The sequence below is a fragment of the Haemaphysalis longicornis genome, unplaced genomic scaffold, assembly GCF_048455015.1.
Source record: "Haemaphysalis longicornis isolate Haplotype H1 unplaced genomic scaffold, Haemaphysalis longicornis Haplotype H1 scaffold_4, whole genome shotgun sequence".
Taxonomy (NCBI): domain Eukaryota; kingdom Metazoa; phylum Arthropoda; class Arachnida; order Ixodida; family Ixodidae; genus Haemaphysalis; species Haemaphysalis longicornis.
Window position 1 is genome coordinate 6319925 of NW_027526361.1, and position 19894 is coordinate 6339818.

Here is a 19894-nt window from a genome sequence, read left to right on the forward strand (position 1 = left end):
GACCAAGACATCTGCATTGCCTGTTTCGATGCTTCCGCGCAGGTAGCGCCATCTCTCAGCCGCTCCGCGCACCGCGCGCCGCGGCGATCGGTCGGACCGCCGAACGTCCGCGGCCGGCCAGCGTAGGCTTAGCATCGCGGCAGATATCTGATCGCCGCTTTTAAAATAAGCCCTGACAACAAGCCCTAGCACAATTTTTCATCACACTAACACTTACTTTCTCGCATCTGGAGTTTCTTTTTAGCGATCAGATTGATTCGGAAGCGCAGCGACAAGCGGTTGCTACCGTGGTCTGCGCCGGTTCGAGCCGCTGAGCGTGCCGAGCTGGCAGGCGCGGCCGGCGTGTGCGCGGACTGTTTCTGAAGGCAGAAAACGCTTCACGATTACCTGCTTTATCCACATCTAGCGAACGATGCGCGGAATCAACAAATTCAGCTCAGCGATCGTCGTAGTTGATCGGGTGACGAGCCGCAGGTTTCGCTTCAGCCATGGTCACGCGCAGTCTCGCTGGCTGCGAGAGCGACGCAAGAACGGAGACTCCAGCTTTGGGGCGCCCGCTATTTCAGCAAAATAGCGTGCGCGCTAAACGCAAACCCAAAACCCCAAGGACGGCTTGGGTTCTGCGCATGCGCAGTACGACGCCCCAAGACGCTTGGGGGCCCCAGAGCGTTGGGGCCCCCTATTCTAAAACTCCCTAGTGTCTCAGAGGCCAAGCTCATTGTTTCTGGCGGTGTGGGTGATGCGTGTTGCACGAGTCAGGTGTGGGGACCATGACTGGCTTTATAGAAGGCGACCTGCCCACGCGCGCCGATTCTGCATGCCGATTTTGTTATTGCTTGTTTTTTTCTTTCCGACGCCACTGCACCAGCTGGTGCTGCATTTAATCCTCATTAATTCCTATTGGTATAGACGCATAGCAAGAGTATTTAAAAAAAAAACTCAGAAATTTCTTGCGCAGTCTTGGTTGGCGTTCAGCTTCTGTGGAGGCAGTGTAGCAGCTGCATGAATGATTCTTAAAAAGAAGGTGCAGTGAGTCTGATTACGAGGTTGTCGATGGTAGACCTAGGCAGGACGCCCGACAAACCTAGCCAAAAGAAGTGCGTCCGCAGAAGAATATCCTGAAAGACCCTGCAGTATCGTTGCATCGTACTTTCAGTGACCATATTGCACGCAGTGTTATCTGTTGCATGGAGCTGAACAAGTACGGCGGGCACACGGTTAAGGCAATTTCTGTTCGCCAGGCTCCAATTGCTTCAGTACGGGGACAGTGGCTCAAAAAGATATCCCTAAGATAACTGTGCTTCTCACTGCAAGCATTGACCTGGGACATCTGCCATACTCAAGTTTGCATTTGTTGGGCTTGTAAGCCACCCCGACAGAGCTCCTACAAACATGGCACTTCACGCTCCAGTTATGGTGAAAATGCCGCAACCGTTCAAAAGGTTGCCATAAATTAATGCTCCCTTCACTGGAAAAACAATGTTTTCCTGCAAGAATGAGGGCACCTCCACACAAACAATGGCCCTGTTGGGGTGTTTATGCAAGTTTGAGTCTTCTTTTTGAAATTTTGTAAGTGCATAGATGAGCTCCACATCAGACGAAAGCTCCTCAATGTAAAGCGAATGTCGACAAAGTTTCCGCATGTTTGAATGAACTAAAATGCTAGTTCAGCAGGTGTAATGGTAGCAGTGTGGTTTATGTGTGTGCGTTGACGTTTGCATATCTAAGAAACTGTTCTAGATTTAACCGCCAATTCTCATTGCTTGCTGGTATTATAGGTAGTTATCGGTACAATCGGCACTGATTGGTACGACTGCTGCATTTTATGCAAGCAGTCGCCAGCCCCACTGCGAATGAAGCAAAGTTAGTGAGTTTGGGGAGCCCCACTTGACAGGCGCGCCCCACTTGACGGAGCGCGCCTTCACTACACGCAATTTTTTGTCACGCTGGCTCCGATTGTGGCCGGCTGAAATGGGCAGGCTTCTATCTATAAAGCCAGTCATGGTTGGGACGTAGTGTCCTACCAGCAGCGGCAAAAACGCAAATAAAGACGTCCGTGGCTTGCACTTTATTCAGTTTGCACCAGGGGCTGTGATTTCGGCTTGTTAAGGCAACAGCCATGACAAGATCGTTTTGACTGAATACTTTGACATCAGTTTTCGAAAACTGGCCAACTAATGGCTACCGGCCTTCGTGGAAGATGCCACTGCAAGCGCCCTAGCTGTCAGCCTTGCTGCTCGTCACTGGCCTCGTCAAGCAATGGAGCTGCGCTTACAGCAGCCCCAGGGGGGATCGGGACAAACGTCTCTTATTATGTCTGCTACTTGTTGGCGGACCCACCCCTGCTTTGTTTTACTTTGGTTCCCTCCTACGCATGGGATCATGGTATCCACCAAAGTTTCTTTTTCTTCGTTTTGTTCAGTTTTTGCCTACATGTTGAGTCAGCTTATTTTTGCCTCTGTTTTTGTTCTGTTGGCCTTTCCCCCCCTTAGTTCGGTCCAATAGTGCCATTGACTTGGGGGCTGCAAGGAGAGCCCGGGCTCGTGCCTTTTCCACTGCGCAAAGCAGGGGCACTGGAGCGTCGCTTCGTAAGTGTCCTGGCTGCCTCGTTTTACTGCACATGGGCACACCCGGTGGCTCGCCTGGGGCCCATTGCTGTGGCACTTGGTATTTCTGGTCACATTTTTTCTGTTACGTTGACACCTGGGATCTGTGGGCACGGCTTTCCTTTCACAAATTCTATTTCTGCTGCTGCGGTTAGGCCCTGAAGCTCTTCTTTTACCCGGTTGCTCTCGCCTTTCATTAAATGTTTCCTGAATGTTTTTCTTTCACCAATGCTGCTTGCACTGTTCGGTGAAGCTGTGCCTTTACAGGGCTGTCACTTTGCACTAGCACTTTGTTCTTCCCGTGTTATTCTTATTGGCAATCTCCTGAAGGATAGTGAAGCATGAAATATTGGGGATTCCAAATTCAGGGACAGTGTGAAAAGTGGTGCACCTATGTATCCGAACAGATAGCTGAGGAATGAAAATTGGGATGATTTTTTTCATAAATGTGTGTAGGTGTGATTGTCAACAAACACAAATTGCCTTTTTGTTACAATGAAATTGTTTACGACTAGAAACGATTAAAAGCTTGAAATTAAAAGATAGCTCCACGGATACCTAAGCAGTATGTCTATTTTAGTGCTGCAGAGGGCATTTTGTGCTACCCAGAGGCAGGGGGCTCTGAAGTGCTCAGAAAGCAGCAATTTGCGCTCCCTTTTTGGTAATTGAGGCATGCAACATGCTCCTTTTGTCTTGTGCACATGTTATGAGAACGTGGTAAGCCAGTGAAAATTTAGCAATCAAAATTTTCAGGCACATTTTTTTGCAATGGCTTTCTGATAGAGCAAACTCAATGCTTCTGCATTAAAAAATCTACATGGCTTGTACTTCTGGCTGTAGCTGCTCGCAAACAAAAAAGTACAAGTTCTGTTTTCTAATGTCATCGTTTCTTTGTGTAATATTTTTGTTTGAAGCGCGCCCAGGAACCAAGCGAGCTGACAGTGTGTCCAGCTCCATGGCATCACCGGAGCGAATCAGTCGAAGTCGGACAAAGGGTGTGTCCCAGTCGCAGCGTGAGTCTTTTACTTTTCTCGCAGCACTGCAATCGTAGCTGCACGTTGGCCCTTGGGGCCGTTGATACGGCCACTGGCAGGGTAGAAGGCTTAAGGGGGCTGCTGGGCCTGCTTGCCAGCACGCTGCTAGGTGCAGCTATTCAAATGAAAGTAGGACAGGCCAGTGTTTCATTTTATAACATTGGCAGGCACATGAGGGAAGAAGTAGACAGGAAGAGGGAATCCCTAAAGAGGCCAAGCTGAGTAACCTAGGGCCGTTTATCTCTTGTATAAGAAAGTCCCTTCTGCCCCTCCGAATTTTTTCGGTCGTAGCTGGAGTGTAGCGGTAGTGGTGCATTGCCTCAGTGGTCAACACGGTGTCTATGGTAGAGACGCACACTTCTTGTCTTGTCGATATCGATCTGGCATTGAGGTCATTTCCCACTGGCCATGTGCCTGGTTTTTGCCACCCCGAGAGCTAAAGGTTTGCCAAAGGTAAACTGCGAGCCAGAAAGTAGAGTGGATTCTTGTTGCGCTGATGGGGTACTCCTAGTTTTGTACTGTGTTGTGGGAGGATGCGGTGCTCACGGTGCCATTGCCACACGGTGCCACAGCGAGCAGCAGGTCTGGTTCTCCAACGTCGCGGCTGAGCTACGCCACGTACGCGGCCACGCACACGGATGGCCCGGGGCGGGTGCGGCGCAAGTCCGGCATTCCCACGCCGGTCGGCACCAGTCGCGAGGCGAGCCCCACACGACCGCCCCTGGGCACCTCCCCTGCAATGGCTGCAAGTGAGTTGTGCCACGCTGCCTCCCGAGGGTTCGGGAAATGAGAGCACCCCTCTCTGGGGCCGTCCTTTTCTGCTTTCAGTGTACGAGCGTCGTCTGAGCGGTGGCTCGAGGCGCCCCTATGTTGGTGCTGGGGAGCGGTACCACCCGACCACCATCACAAGTGAGTGCCTGTCAGTTTGGCCAAAGCGGTGCCACCTGGCAGCAAAGACAGTGGAATTGTCATGGAACCACACTACTTAAACCCGCTTGGTCCTGGTCTCTAGTGAGCTCTGTTAAAAGTGCCTCTCTCTCTCTCTCTCCTGCGGGAACAGCTAGTGGTCCCCTGATGGCCCAGCAGATACTGCAGCAGAGCAAGGAGGCTGAAGCGGCGGTGGCGGATGCCCTCGAGTGTTGGGTACAAACAGTTTCATTCACACCTGTTCTGGAGTGTGCATTGTAGAAGTGTGGCTGCTGCTAGCCATAGCATGGTGGGGCCTCTTAGGACGGCGTCTCATGAGATGGGCTTTTGACAGGTGTAGCAGGTTTGTGCAGGGCTTTTCCATAGGTTCGGACAGTTCAGTTTTTGTAAATTCTCTTACTGATACAAGTGCATGTCTATCTTCAAGGTATTATCATTGCTCTCGCTTACGAGCATGAGCAAAGTAAGCAGAGTTAAAAATTCCTATTACTTTGCCATGTGCCCCTATAGGGTTGTTGGCCTGTGTGACTTTGTGTATTCTCTGCGTGACGCCTTAGAGTGCCGGCTCCTCTGCTGTGCCAGTGGTTCCCAAGAAGAACCGCTACAATGCCTTCGACGACCAGTCGGACGAGAGCGAGACCTCGAGTGTCTGCTCGGACCGCTCCTTCAGCTCCTACAACCGAGGGGGCTACGAGGTGCGTGACGCCCCCGGGTGCTTGGTCACGGGCAGTCCATGCCTGGGACGGGAAGTGTGCTCAGTGGGGGTGGGTGCGTGTGCAGGGCCACGTGCCCCTGCAGGACGTGCCGAGCATCGTGAAGCACCTGTCCAGCATCCACTGGTCCGACCGCAAGGAGGGCCTGCTGGGCCTGCTGTCAGTGCTGCGGTCGGGGCGCACCCTCTCCCTGCCCGACCTCAAGAAGGTCACCGACATGTTCACCAAGATGTTCATGGACCCCCACACCAAGGTACTGGGGCGTGTGGGCAGTTGGTGTCGGTATGCTGATCCACTCGAGCCAAGTGCCTTGCGCCCTGCTGCTGCCCTTGCAATGCAGGTGTTCACGCTCTTCCTGGAAGCCCTGGGAGAGCTGATCCACGTCCACCACTCGGACTTGCACAGTTGGCTTTATGTCCTGCTCACGCGCCTCTTCATGAAGACTGGCACTGACCTCCTCAGCTCCTTGCAGACCAAGATTCAAAAGATCCTCTCCATCATCCGGTAGGGGCCCTTCATTCGCTCCTCCCCACCCCCTCTGTTTCGACAGACAGTGGGTGGCTGATGCAGCAAGAGATTATATACTGACTCTGGAGGGAGAGTGCGCCGCTGAGCCAATGCATTGGAACCATACGATACACAGTAGCAGACATGATACAACGATTTGAAGGTTGCCAGCTGAGCTTTTGCTTATTAAAAGCGGCGAAAGCGATGGGTATCAATCTGGCAATGTGCTGCTGTGGCGTTCCCGCGTCCGGTTAGCAAAGCACGCCGGGAGAAATCGTAACATGGCGGCCCTCTGGCCAGGTGGATTTTGTGTAGGTGGCGTCGACAGCATTGCGTAGTTTATCTCCTGTGGGTAGGTAACCAACGTGTTTTCGGTTTAGCGTGTGACTTATATGTACTGAGACTATTTGAGCAAGATGTTGCAACGCTCGCACAACATTTGCGCGCAAGCTCGAATGAGACTGATCACATGCGCGAGGACGCCAAGGAACCAGCCGATCCGTACTGACACACACACGCGCACATGCACGCACATACTGTTGAATATCCTTTGTGTATGAAAACTCCGTTGGTGGATGCTTGATATGCAAGTAGATTTTCGAAGAATCCGGTGCCGTTGTTCGTCCCAGCTGCTGCTCTGTCGTTTGCCTGGTCGTCGTCACACTTGGCTGCTGAACAGTAGTTGATACTGGAGCATTGTCGTCAGGTGGCTTCACCTCTGGCTGGTGGAGGACAGCCTTTTGCTGACTGTGGATGCCTGCTGGAGCAACATCCCACACGTTGTCTTGATACTCCTCAGCCATGTCCTGCAGTCCTGAGGATGTGCTGCCTGTTTCTTCTTAGGCTGCGTTCATCTTCAGTCCTGCACATGTAAAAACGGGGACAGACTGATTTCTTGTGAGCCAAATATACACTTCTTCGCGTTAAGTGTGAAACCGGCTGAACTTATCGCTGTCAGTGCAGCCCTTAAGCGCTCATCATGCTCTGCTTTTGTCCTTCCCCACACCAGCACATTGTCTATGTATACTCGCACTCCAGGCATCCTGTCCAATGCTTCACTGATTTCTCTATGAAATATTTTAGAAGCAGGACTCGGGCCAAATGGTAGTCTTGGGAATCTGTACCGTCCGTACAGGGCACTGAACGTGCACATTCTTCATGATGCGGTATTTGATAGGAGCCCGATTTGTGCCAAGCTTGCTGGACCACCTGGCTTCAGCTAACTCTGCCTCGATGTTTTCCCTTCTTGGAAGCTTGTATCGTTCTCGATTGGTGTTTTCGTTTATGTGCCGCAGATCAATGCAAATTCTAATTCCTCCACCCTTCTTTTCAACAATGACCAGTGGACTGCTGGTTCCTCCATCTTCACGACGATACCCCTGGCCTCCATATGCACCAGTTCCTCGCGCAAAGGGGCCTGTCTCGTGTGTGGCACACGTTGTGCTGGCAGTTTTACCGGCTTGGCTCCAACTTTCACGGTGATCCTGTAAAGACACTTCATGCAGCCAAGTCCTTTGAACAACTGCGGAAATTCTGCCCTCACCTGCTATCCCAGACTTGACTGTCTTGAAATGGCGTGGGCGCGTCTGACCAAGCCAAAACACTCGCAGGTTGAAAACCCCAACAGCGCCTGCGTTTCTTGACTATGAAGAAGGTGGCCTGCGGCTTCCTGTTGCCCAGACGTAGTGGCAACGATGCTGTGCCGAAATGCTCAGTGATTTTTCCTTTGTAGCTTTGTGAGCATTGACTTTTGTGGACGTACTTTCGCAGCTACCTTTAAGCTTTGTGAAAAGAGAGTGAGGTAGCAAGTCCACCTATGCACCAGTGTCGACCTTGAATGTGATAGCTTCTGTGCCCACTACTGCATTAATTGTCCAGTCACCATCCACCGTGCTCGCAACACTACTGATTTGCACAGCCAGAATTCAAAACTCGTGCACAAAATCTTCATTCTTCACGTTCTTCAAAGTCAATTTCATTTACCTTTTTCGCTCTGCAGCAAATGGCAAAATGGTTCTGCTTACCGCAGCTTGCGCATGCCTTTTCCCATTCTGGACACTTCCTGGCTGGGTGGAATCTGTTGCAATAGCTGCATCGCTGGGGGGACGTTTTCTGAGATTTGCTTTGAGCGCATTTATCTACGACACAGGCCCTCGCTGTTTGTTCTCTGTCCCAAACTTCAATTTGGTTTGCTCCAAGCTCAGCTGCTTTTTAAAAATCTATAGCCTTGGAGAAACTCAATTTTTTTTTCCTTAGGAGGCAGGATCTGAGCTTCTTATCTTTCGTCCCATAAACGAGTTGGTCCCACACCAGGGAATCTCTCAGGTCTCCAAAGTTGCACGTCTAAGCCGCTATCTTCATGTCTGTCGAGAATTGTTCAAATGTTTCGTCTTGCTGCTGCTGCAGGCAGGACCGGAAAACATACCTTTCGTGCGTTTCATTATGCTGAGGCGTGCAGTACTCTTGGAATTTTTCAGCGATGGCGTCGTAGTTCTCTTGTTCTGTTGGGGTGAGCTGAAATGTGTTGTACACATCAATGGCCCCCTGGCCCGCGACGTGCAGGAATGCAGCAACTTTTTCCGTACTAGTCTTGCTGTCCTCGCCCTTCGCTTTGAAGTAGAGCTGGATGCACTGCTTGAACTTCTTCCAATTTTGGCTGCGTTATCGAAGAGGTCGAGTTGGTCGGGGAGTGGAAGCACTTCCATCCTGGCTTTGCCCAGGTGACACTGGACGATGAGTGCACTGCACACACACCAGAGAAGCCGTGCTCCTTCTTATGCTGAACGGTCTGGCCAGAGTGGCCACTTGTTGGCTTGGCCTTTGATGCAGCTTTGTCCATCAAAACCCAGCCAGGGTTGCAGCGAATCAAGTAGTTTAGTTTGTTTTGAAGGCAGTAGTCCTTCTCGGGCTACTCGAGCACAAGAATGAGGTCTCTGGCTGCCACTTGACTCAACTGCACCGCCAAAAGTAGTTCAAGGAATGCTTGAACACGACGCATGTCTAGCCAAGACTGTTCCAAACTACTAAAATGCTGTCATGGCTCATTATGTGCCCATATTATTCGCAGCAAAGGAAACCTTTGCCATATTTGAGGTGAAATGTAAATGTGCATCACCAAGGGTACCGGTGCCCTTTTACTCAAGAGTGTCTGTTGGATTTGTTTTATGTAATAGCAAATAAAAAAGGGCATTGAAAATTGGGTCAACAAGAGGTGAGATAGGCGTAACCACCAAAACAAAATATCTGCTCGAGGTGTGTCAAGTACAAAGGAATCAATGTCCCGGCAGATAGCACACTAGCAATATGAACATGGCAAATTGGAATGAATATGAGCTACCCTTTATTGCATTCATCATTGGAGGAGGGGGAGAGAGGAGTGGGTGGTGTGCATGGCTCAGAAGACCACCGTGTTACGACATTTGCCTCAAATCAAGCACTACAGTCTAATCCCGCTACAACGAAGTCCGCTTTAATGAAATTTCCGCTTCAACGAAATATTTCCAATTCCCCGTGAGCTAGCCATAGAAGTCAATGCAACAAAGTACTCGCCACAACGAACCATTTGTCTGGCTTGCTTTCACTTCAACGAAATTTTTGATGGCTTGGGCTGGGTTTGAATAATAGTTTTACAATAAAATAAGCATAGCGCCAGCTACCTGTAACTTTTTATACATTCAGGACACTTATTTTTACTGAAAAATGCGCGGTGCGCCCACACTGCCACCCGAAACAAAACAAACAAAAAAAACCTCATAGGCGGACGCCATTGTTTGATGGTAATAACGATGTGGCTGGCTATCTCTGTGTGAGGCACAGCACTGGTTCGCCAAGCCGGAGCTATAGCCAATCCAAACCTTGGCCAATCCGTATCCACTTGAAAAAATTGAGCGAATGTGCTCTCCGGCTGGCGCAGCGCTGTCATGTATGTGTTGTGAGCGGTTGACCTTGCAGTTTTCTTTCTACGATTCTTCAAAGCCAAAAGCAAAAATAATGTTTTAGGGATTAGTCTTAATCAAGCGTCATCCTATCTTAGTAGCGAGCGCGCGGTCGCTTTAAATGCTAGCGCACGCGGCTTGCCCGCCAAGGTCAGTTGCTGCCGTGCCTAGTCAGAGGATAAGATAACGGCGCCGTTCCTGCCACAAGCGAGAGGGGGGCTTCCATACGCCTAGCAGCTATCTGAAAGTAATCAGCTCGGAAACGCCTTGTTGTACAGCAATGCACTTTGTGCCACATTTCTTCATTTCTTCACCTCTCACCTCCTCCTCATACGCTCTTTGCGTGTTGGTAAAAAAAAAAGATAACCATTGGTATGCTTGTTATCTGAATAAACACGACGTTACTGCGCGTCACTCCTTTTTCTAAACATTGTATTATGCTACCAATGATGCGGAAATATCCGGGGTCTTTTTCTTTGCCCTTCCGTGCGTGTTGGGGCAGATTTCGCCTCAACGAATTTTCGCTTCAACGAAATTTTTTGCACGTCCCTTCAATTTCGTTGTAGCGGGATTTGACTGTAGTCAACTTTTTTTCTTTGCGCTTAAAAAGAAGCCATTGAGACAAAATACAAATCAACGCATAAATGTCGGCTAGTTGTTTCGAACTGTGAAACATGGTTAAGTACAGTAAAGCCCGCTTATATCGAACACAGATATATCGAACCGTTGTATAAGTTTGGTAAAAAAAAAAAAAATCATGTACTTTAAACTTTTTATATCAAACGCGATTTTGCTCAATGAATATATCAAACTCTCCCGCGCGGGATTTTTCGCTCTCCTTAGGCATACGGCAGGCTTTCCCGCAATACATTGGCGCGCAGCGGTGGCGCGGGTGTCGCTTGCGACTCCTGCGCGAGCTCGGGCACGTCCAAACCAGCCGTGGCGGAGTGGTCCAGCTCCACGCATGCTGCTGCCGTTGGAGCCGAAAACGCACATTGGGCGCTGCGGGCTGCGGTGTCACCGAACTTCGAGTCCGCGCCACTCGCTGCCCGCTCTTGCTCGGTTCGCTGGGTTCGCCGTTATTCGCTTGTATCCATGCTTGTCTCCGCTCTGTCGGAGACGCCGAGGACTCCGTACCGCTTCCGAGCACGAGCCAAGCCGTCGCTGCCGTGACCCTGCTACGGCGATACTGCAGTGCCATTGAGGGCAGCGGTCCTGTGCTTGTTGACTGTTCAGATACCGTGGAGGAAGCAGTCACCGGCAAGGCGTTGTGCTCCAAGAAGCAGGCTACACTCACGCAGTTCTTCCACTCCAATAAATTATTTTCTTTCCAAGAAAGTGTCGTATCAATAGTGAACTGCAGGGTGGTGAGAGCTCAGCTTTAGCTCGTGACTCCGTCAGCAAGATTGCTCTCATATAAGTATTTTTTTTGCTGCAGTTTCTGTATCGAATTTTTGCTATATCGAACTATTTTACAATCCTCGCGCTGTTCGATATAAGCAGGCTTTACTGTAGCGCAGTAAAGATGGGACAATAAGTAGACTACACAGGACAAACGGGGAATTCAATCATGAAAAACAAGGACGTCGCCGAAAAACGCGACTCCGGCGAGTTGCAGGAAAAGCACTTTTTAATGTGGAAAGCGGCGCCCCCGGAGGTAGTTTGCTCTGTTGATGTGGTTGCGGGATGCGCGTGCTCGCGGAATTCCCGTGAACGGACTTGTGCTCACAAACGGAGCTGAACAGCTTGTTCTGATTTTGGGACAGGGCGAGGTCGCCTTCAGCGAGGGTTGGCTTAGCTGGTTTAAGGCATGCTATGGTGTTGTGTTCAGTGAAATGTGTGGGGAGCGCAACAGCGTCGACCGGACTGTTGTCTCAGAGTGGCAAAAAAAATCGGCTGCCTGCACTCTTTGCCAAATACGAGGACAGGAACATTTTCAATGCAGATATAAGTGGACTCGTGTACAAAACCAGGCCCAGCAAGACGCAACTTTCCTCCGGAGAAAGGTGTCACGATGGCAAGTGCTCGAAAGAGTGCTTGTCAGTAATTTCTGCTGCAACATAGACGGTTCAGAAAAGGGGAGGCTCCTGCTCATCGGCAAGTCAGAACGGCCTCGTGTCCTGCGTCACATGCAAAGCCTCTCAGTCAACTGGGAGGCGAACAGGAAAGCATGAATGACCAAGGATTTGTTTAACGCGTGGTTGCTGAAGTTTGACCAGAAGATGGCCAAAGAGAAAAGAAAAGTTCTGCGGTTCCTGGACAACTGTTTCGCGCACATGCAACCCCCGGTACTCGCGGTGACAGAGATGGCGTATTTTCCTCCAAATGTGACGTCGGCACTGGAGCCGATCGACCAGGGTGTGGTGCATTCCGTGAAGGTTGCGTACAGGACCCTCCTTACAGAGCGCCTGCTCTTTGACATGCACGCAAAGCAGGAGACGAAAACTGGCGTCAAGTGTCCCGTTGAAGTTCTGCCACCAGTTCAAGCTCAGCTCAAACGCGACACGACCTGCTGCTGCTTCCGAAAGGCAGACTTTTGTACAGACGACGACGCACCTTCCACTCCCAGCGCTGAGCCACAAGAGCCATGTGTGCCAGCTGTGTGGCCCCAACTTCAAGAAGCTTTTGGGGCAGAAGACTTCGCTGTCTTCGTCAGTTTTGATGATGACGTCGTTGACAACGAGGAGCTAACCAACGACGAGATCGTGGCACAAGTCAAGAACTCCTGACCTGCAATCGGAAGAGGCGGAAGCTCCCGTAAAGCTGACTAGTTCTGAGGCCCTAGGACACTTGAAAGCCTTGCAAGGTTATTTTGTGCAGCAGCAGCAACATGACTGCTTGGCAGAGGTTCTGCAACTGACCCGAATGCAGCACCAAGTGCTTCACTTGCAGGAGCCAGGCAGGTTTGCGCATTAAAGAGAAGCCATGTTCGTGAAGCTTGGCATTCATTTTCCCACGCATGCTTAACTCCAGTTTGATGAAAAAGGTAAGAATTGCCTCAAGTGGCGGCATGTCTCCTGTCCATTGTGTGCAATCTGATGCTGGCCGTGTGGCATCCAACCGGCTTAATTTTCGGTTTCTTAGCAGCACTTCGTCAGGTTAGTCGGACTTTGCATCAGCTGTTTTAATGACCAAAATGCAGTGATTAAAAAAATGCAGAAATGGTCTTGGTGTGTGTATGTGTGGAGGGGGGTGGGGTATGTCAAGCGGCGATCCGAATTTGGTGAATGGGTTTCGGGCAGACTTACAATGGCACGAAGTGAAATGTTTAAGAGGCACTTCACTAATTCTGCTTGCCATGACTGATTTTTTACAGCTGGTTAGTGGCTGCACCTAATAAGAATATTTTTTTTTTTGCTCAGCTTAGCGCGCATTTCTACGCGCTAGGCCTTTATCAAGCACAGGTGCTTAGCTTTGGAAACTGCATTGGGCGGTTACATTCCCCGTGTGCGCGCTGCGAATAAAAAACAGAAAATGTGGAGTGGCAGCATCCATATGCAATAGCGGCCGCAGTTACCACTACACAACCATAGTCGTCGTCCCCTCCCCCCTTCCGTTTGGATACTACATACTCCGGATATAGCAGACTTTTTTTTTTTTTCTCCAGATTTAGAGGGTCCGTTGTAACGGGCGTAGACTGTACACACATAAGATGTACAGGAACGGTGCATGCGTGAACACGGCCAAAGCACCAAGAATAAATCGTGACGAAGTCGAGTGGTGCATTTTGTTACGCACGTGGCAAGTTCAAACTAATAGATGCTGTGCTTGCCGCTGCTGCCTCTGCATTCCACACTGTTCCACTTTTCGAGAAGACACTGATATTGCACTGTTTTAAGGACCAAGCCAGCCGTGAATTGTTTGAAGTGTGGTGCATCATGAAAGCCGGTGATAAGTGTGTAAGCCTGGCATCTATTTGTTTTTCAAAAAAAAGAAATAGATTATCGGAATGCGAACTTGTCACGTGTGCAACAAAATGCACCGCATGACTGTGATAATTTTTTCTTGGTGCTTTGGCCATGTTCACGCATGCGCCGTTACTGTGTATGTTGTGTGTAGTAAAAATTTCAGTTGATGTCTAGCGCTAGTCCTGTGTGGTCTCTACTTGTTGTCCCGTCTTTACCGCACTGCTTAATCATTTTTCACAAAATACAAAATTTGTTGAATTTGAAAAAAAAAATTATTCTAGGAACTCTCAGCTCCATTCCAGCTATGAAAGCTTTGTAATCGAAAAAAAAAAACGCAAGAAATACTAAAAGTTCAAATTTTGCACTACGACGACGCAATATGAACGAGCACTAAAAACATAGCTATCAGTGTGTTAACTGCACGGTACATTCAAGTGCTCTGGTCAAGTAAAGAGGTCAAGTAAAGAGGTCAAGTAAAGAGGTCAAGTAAAGAGGTCAAGTAAGAGGTCTAATAAGAGGCCCAATCATGTTCCTTGGCAGTGGCTTGGGTCAGTGGCCGCCAATAGCACAAACAAGATTGCTCCATTATTGAAAATTCTCCGGAAAGTGGTTGGGGAAGTGCCCCTGCTTCACCTGTTTCCATTAAAAAGGGACCCTACAGCACATACCATTGACTACTCGGGATGTATTTTGGGGTAAAGTCTATTGCCCCAGCAACTGCCTCCCGCAAGAATTACGAAAATTCGTTTACTATCACCGAAACTACGCGTGATGAGAAATCGCTCATAATTGGTGCCTCTCAACCTAGCCGTGGACAACGCGACGAAAGCTGCACACTCTCCCGAAGAGGGGGGTGGCTCGCGACGTTCTTTTCGACGTCCTTCGATATATCACAGGCTGGGGAGTTTTCTCCTTTTTGGAGGGGCTATTTCCAGTCTGGTGCCACTAGAAAGCATGCATGGCTGCCTGTTCGCAAGCGCGCGCTCGTGGGGCGTTTCTGAAGCAATAAACGTTTGTTGTCAAGTGGTCTGGTTGGAAGGGGAGTATTGAGTTCATCACTCAAACTCAAAACACAGACTCCAAAACTGTGCGTGCAGGTTCAGGCATAGAAGAGGTTGGTACACAGTGCCGACGACGGCGGATCATCACAGGCAATGAGAGAAATAAGCTGCGAAGTTGACCAGCGACATGGCAGCAATGACTTCATTTCGGCCATGCCAGGAGTGCATAATGAGGAAAATTGAAGAGAGCGCGGTTGATTTTTCTGCATCTTTCACGGCGATTTGCGCGCTCACCGCTTCATGTGCACATGTAATACTTGGATCAGGTATTCCTGACAGTGTCATCTAAGCGTCACACAGGTTTACTTGCACTGCTCAAAGAGTGTTGCAGGGTCCCCTTAATATCTGCATTATTTGTTTGAAGTTTGCAATAGAACTGGTACCATTGTTTTCGGGACAAAGTAATCTTTAGTGAACCCAACTTTTATTTGGTCTTCATTGCCGCTTAATTCTTTCGTGGCTGCGGAAATATGGCCGATTTTGAGTGCTTCCACAACTTTTTTTTGTTCTCTTGAGCTACTTGACACATTTAGCATTAAAATTGACAGTTGGGCTAGTTGGTTTTGATTCATCGTAAGTAGCGCTTGAAACGGGTCACAAAAAAGAAGACACACACGACGGCGCTAGCGCCGTCATGTGTGTCTTCTCTTTTGTGTCCCGTTTCAAGCGCTACTTGCGATGAACATTTAGCATTGCTATGCATGAAATTGTAGCTTACAGATTGCTCTTTCAAGCAGATTATATCAGTTTTGTAAAAGTACAATTATTTACAGTTTATTGGTCAAATAAACAGAAAAAATGCACAAATTATACACACAGTTCATACAGGGGACTGTACTGAGCCTAAAAGTTGTTTTAGAAATTCTATGCTATCATCAAATATATACATTAACACTACACCAAGTTTTGAATTTTTGCGGGCCCATCGACCTAGTGGCCTTGACAGCTGTGTAGGTCTGTCTCTCTTAAAATACGCATCCAGGCATACCTGTTTGCGTCCTGACACAAAATCATTATCACATCAGTGGTAAAAATCAAGAAAAAAAAATCCAGTGCTCTTGAGAAGCGGCGTGCGTTGCTCTGCAGCGCTTATCTGACATAAGCGCTAGGATGTCTTAAAGGTGATAACGCAATACGGCGCAGTGCATTTAGCAAAATATCCCCACTGCACTTTTTCCAGACCCTACACACGGAAGTAAAGCTGGAGTCGTCAGATTTGGAGCAGGTTTTTGTTTGACTACAGCGTGAAGCCAAAAAAATTCACAGCATATCCATGGTGTGAATGATGATGAGTGGGCGAAGCTCCTGAGGGGAAATCATCGGTAAAACCGTGACTCTTCAGTGAAAGTTCGCCCACTACATCTGTGTCCGAACGTAACGTCTAGAAAGTCTCGCTTAAACCGCGCGTCGGCACCTTGGGGCTGAGCTCACCTGATGCGTTTTGCAGACGCCTCACGAGCTCTCCCTGCATCGGGGTCTGCCTGCCGATACGCGCGCTTTCTCGCCGCTTCCCGTTCTCTGACGTTTTGGAGATCCTCTTCGCGCCGCAGCCGTGCCGCTTCTCGTACGGCAGGGTCCTCGCGCCGTTGCCGTGACGCTTGGGCCTCTCGTTCTCGAACGCTGGGATCTTGGCGGCGTCGTCGCGCAGCCAGACGACACGCTTCGGCCTCCCGCTCTCGTAAGGCAGGATCTTGGCGGCGGCGTCGCTCAGCTTCACGGAGCGCTTCTGCCTCGCGGGCTCGCACATCTGCAGCCTTATCCATCGGGCGACTCCGAGCGCGCGCCAACAGCGAACGGATTTTATTACAACGCTCCCCGCCATCTAGTAAAAAATCCAAGAACTAAACTAGAGGTAGCCACGCCATCTAGTAAACAATCCAAGCGCATCTTTTCATCATATACAAGTACCGCCATCTAGTAAACAATCCAAGAACTAAACTAGAGGTGGCTACATACATACGTCGAGGATGGACAGACCCACGCCTTAAGGAGCTTCGCCCCTAAAACGAACTTGTCAGCACCTGTCACAGTCTGAGGCCGTTGAATGGAAGCGTCTTCGTCAAAACTAAAATCTGACGGATCCACATCGTTGCTGGAGTTATCACTGCTGCTGGGGTTAAAAAAAAGTCAGCGGCAGCGATGGCCAAAGTTCCCGAAAAAGCTGTCCGCCTTTGCAGAGCGTGCAGTGAAACAGGACGCCATTTTCACCCTACTCACCATCTTCTTAGGTTCAAATTTCACTCCCGACGGCATCTACATTCGCTAAATGGAAACAAACAATATCCAAATGGAAAAATGAGGCGTCAGTAAATATGCCAGATGGCGTTAGTTGTCCGCAAAGCACTGTTTTTAAGCTTTCACGGGAGTTCTGAAAATCATCGTTAACCCGTGAACGATGGCCTTTGGCGCGAGCATGAATGAATTATTCTTTTGTGTGAAGTGTGTGCCAAGAACGGTTAATTCGCGCTAAACTTAATGCTGTCATTGCATAATATTAGTCTCATGGCAGCACTCAAAGTGGTTTTGCATGTTTGTTTACTAACATTTCTGAGCTTTCTCAACTGTAGATATACTAACTTGCTAGCATTTTTCTTATGTTTCTATTTCTCTTTTTACAGGGACTCCTTCCCCCACGCGGAACAGTTTCAGGCCGTTGTGCGGTACATTACAGACCCAGCACAGACACCAAACATAAAGGCATGTTTGTTCACTCTTGTGTGAATTTTCTTTGCATAAATGTGCAATTTTGTCTGCCCTACATTTTAAACTCCCCATTTATAACAAATGTTTTCTTTTTGGCTCTAAGCCCAGCACACTGCACCATAGACATAGTAGTATATTGAAAATTCAGTGTCCTAGTGTCCTGTGTGCATACTACTGATATTTTATGAACTTTTGCAATTGAATGTGGTGCTTATGAGCAGTCTATTGTACAGCAGGAGCCTTCCAGTAATACATCATTCAGTAAAGCGCGAAAGATATTGCTGAAGCGAGGAGTGCATATCCGAGCGGATTTTGAACTATGGAAGTTACTAGACCAAACATAACTGCCAGGCAGGAGTTGTTTTTAGAGAAGTTCGTGCCGTTTTAAAAGTTTTTTTATGTTACGGGAATATAATTCTGATTTGACTTGCATTGCAATTGCTTTACTCTTTCTCCTGCTTCTCCTCCTCCTTCTTTCCCTCCTCCTCCTCGTTTTTCTTATCTGCACCCTCCTCATTCTTTTCCTCCTTCTCCTTTTTCACCTTCTCCTTCTTCTTTTCCTTCTCCTTCTACTTTTCCTTTTCCTTCTCATCGTCCTTCTCCCTCTCATTCTTTCCTTTACCTCCTCGTTCTTATCCTCTTTCTTTTCCTTCTCCTTATCATCCTCCTTCTTTTTCACCTTCTCCTCCTCCTCCTCCGCCTTTTCCATCTGCTCCTCCTCATCCTTCTTCTCCACCTGCTCCTCCTCCTCTGTTCTTCTCTTCTTATTTTTTTTTTTTCTTCTTCCAGGTCAAAATCACAGTGTTGAGGTACCTGATGGCCTTACTTCAAGCCATGGACTCTGGAGACATGCTGGTCAATACTCCTGAGACTCAGTCCATGATTGCCAAAATCTTTTCCTGGATTCGTGATCAGAAGAGTGCTGAATTGAGGAGGGTCAGTCTGCGCATCATTAAATCCAGTCTGCGCATCATTAAATCCTCTCCCTTCCTTTCTTATTGCTGTGGATGCAATCGTGACGTGTTTCTCTAGATGTTACAGGCACACTTTGTGTCCTGCTATAGCAGTTTACTTTCACGGCTTGGAGCCTTATTAAAAGAGCCATGAAGACAAAATAAGTTTGTTTTATTCAAAAGATTCCGTGTTTTATAGTGCCCCCAGCGCTTGTCCGGATACAAACGATACTTTATTCACTGAGAAATTAATAATTTCAAGTTAAAATTTTGATTTTCCCGCTAAATCGTGTGTTTTTGTGGTCTGCAATTACGTCGCAGGAACAGACTGCTCTGCAGCCTAGGGTGCCTTGATTCACGCATCCGCCGTACAGTGTGGAGATACGTATAGGCTGGCGCCGCCATTTTTGGGTCACTCGCTCGCCGCCGAAGCAAGTCGTATCAAAACCGCGCTAAAATTATCGCCGGAACGCGGTTTACTGGCAAAGTTTCAGTCATCTTATCTGTTTCCCGTTGCCGGGTCTCGTGGGAAACGAAAAGAATGCGTTGAGCACGTTGACCCAATTGCAGCGGCACGGGACCGTTCAAAGCAACGTTTATAGAACCAAGGTCAGTTTTAAAACTCTCCGCCTCCGCCATACCAGCAATACGGCGCCCGAGCGACCCACAGCGCCAGGTGGCGTCGCCGTCGCAACCGGCTCCCTTCAGCCGCTGGGGAAGCACGAGCGAAAGCAGCGCGGGCCGCATCTGTACTGCCGTTGTGAGCGTAATCGCGAAATATGCCTATCACCGTGTTTATAACCTTTTATTTACGCTTGTAAGTGGTAAGTCTAGCCACATGTCACCGGAGCTACGGCGCTCAATCGGCGTCAACCATTGCGCAGTAGCCGCTTGCATTTCAAAGGCCGCGCGGCTTTGTGGCTGCACTTCCGCGTTCGTTTAGAGCATCGCCTGCCATTTCCCATTACATAATTTACGTTTCTTGTTGAGGCGGCTGACCCTCTAGGCAGGAAATGTGGCTGGTGCGTTATGCAGAGACATTAGTGAAGGCTGGCAAACATCGTCATTATTTCGTTAAAAAAGCTTTATCGGTTGAATAAAAGAACCAAAAAGTGGATATTTTTTTTTTAGTTTCAAGGTAACGAGATATTCTCACGGGATATCCCTCTTGGCAAAAAGAATAGGCTGTCAAGTATCAGCTTCGCGTGGTGATGGGGCCGATAAGAGAATCAAGACGAAGACGACGATCGCAGTGCCCCCGAAACAAACCGTATCTCTGTGTCTCCGCTGCAGTGCCTAGTAGCTCTTTAAATAGTGCAAATACCGCTATTATAATCTCCTCTACTTCGTGTCATTCCTTCATGCTGGTTAATGAGATTATAGTAACTGTATTTACGCTATTGACAGAGCTTCTAGGCACTGCAGCGGAGACAGCAGCTGACCGAAATAGTTACTTCTTCCCCGATTGAAACACTTTTAAACGAAAAGAAGCTATCCCTCTATTTTCTGAACAACAACAACAACAAAACAACAACATAACTTCTATT

The 19894-nt window shown here is 48.7% G+C and overlaps 1 protein-coding gene across 8 annotated transcripts in view; it reads left to right on the plus strand.

Annotated features, from left to right (window-relative positions):
* The window catches only part of LOC144178171 (CLIP-associating protein 1-B-like), a 208316-nt gene that overhangs the window by 164659 nt on the left and 23763 nt on the right, over positions 1 to 19894 (plus strand). For 7 of the 8 annotated variants that reach the window (XM_077705787.1, XM_077705786.1, XM_077705789.1 and 4 more), the window contains 10 exons: positions 2493 to 2588; positions 3521 to 3619; positions 4213 to 4389; positions 4469 to 4549; positions 4701 to 4783; positions 5125 to 5262; positions 5348 to 5533; positions 5621 to 5784; positions 17310 to 17388; positions 18184 to 18330. In XM_077705787.1, the coding sequence (XP_077561913.1) occupies positions 2493 to 2588; positions 3521 to 3619; positions 4213 to 4389; positions 4469 to 4549; positions 4701 to 4783; positions 5125 to 5262; positions 5348 to 5533; positions 5621 to 5784; positions 17310 to 17388; positions 18184 to 18330 (1250 nt within the window). The remainder of the gene's footprint in view (positions 1 to 2492; positions 2589 to 3520; positions 3620 to 4212; positions 4390 to 4468; positions 4550 to 4700; positions 4784 to 5124; positions 5263 to 5347; positions 5534 to 5620; positions 5785 to 17309; positions 17389 to 18183; positions 18331 to 19894) is intronic. The other variant, XM_077705791.1, reaches the window with a different exon arrangement.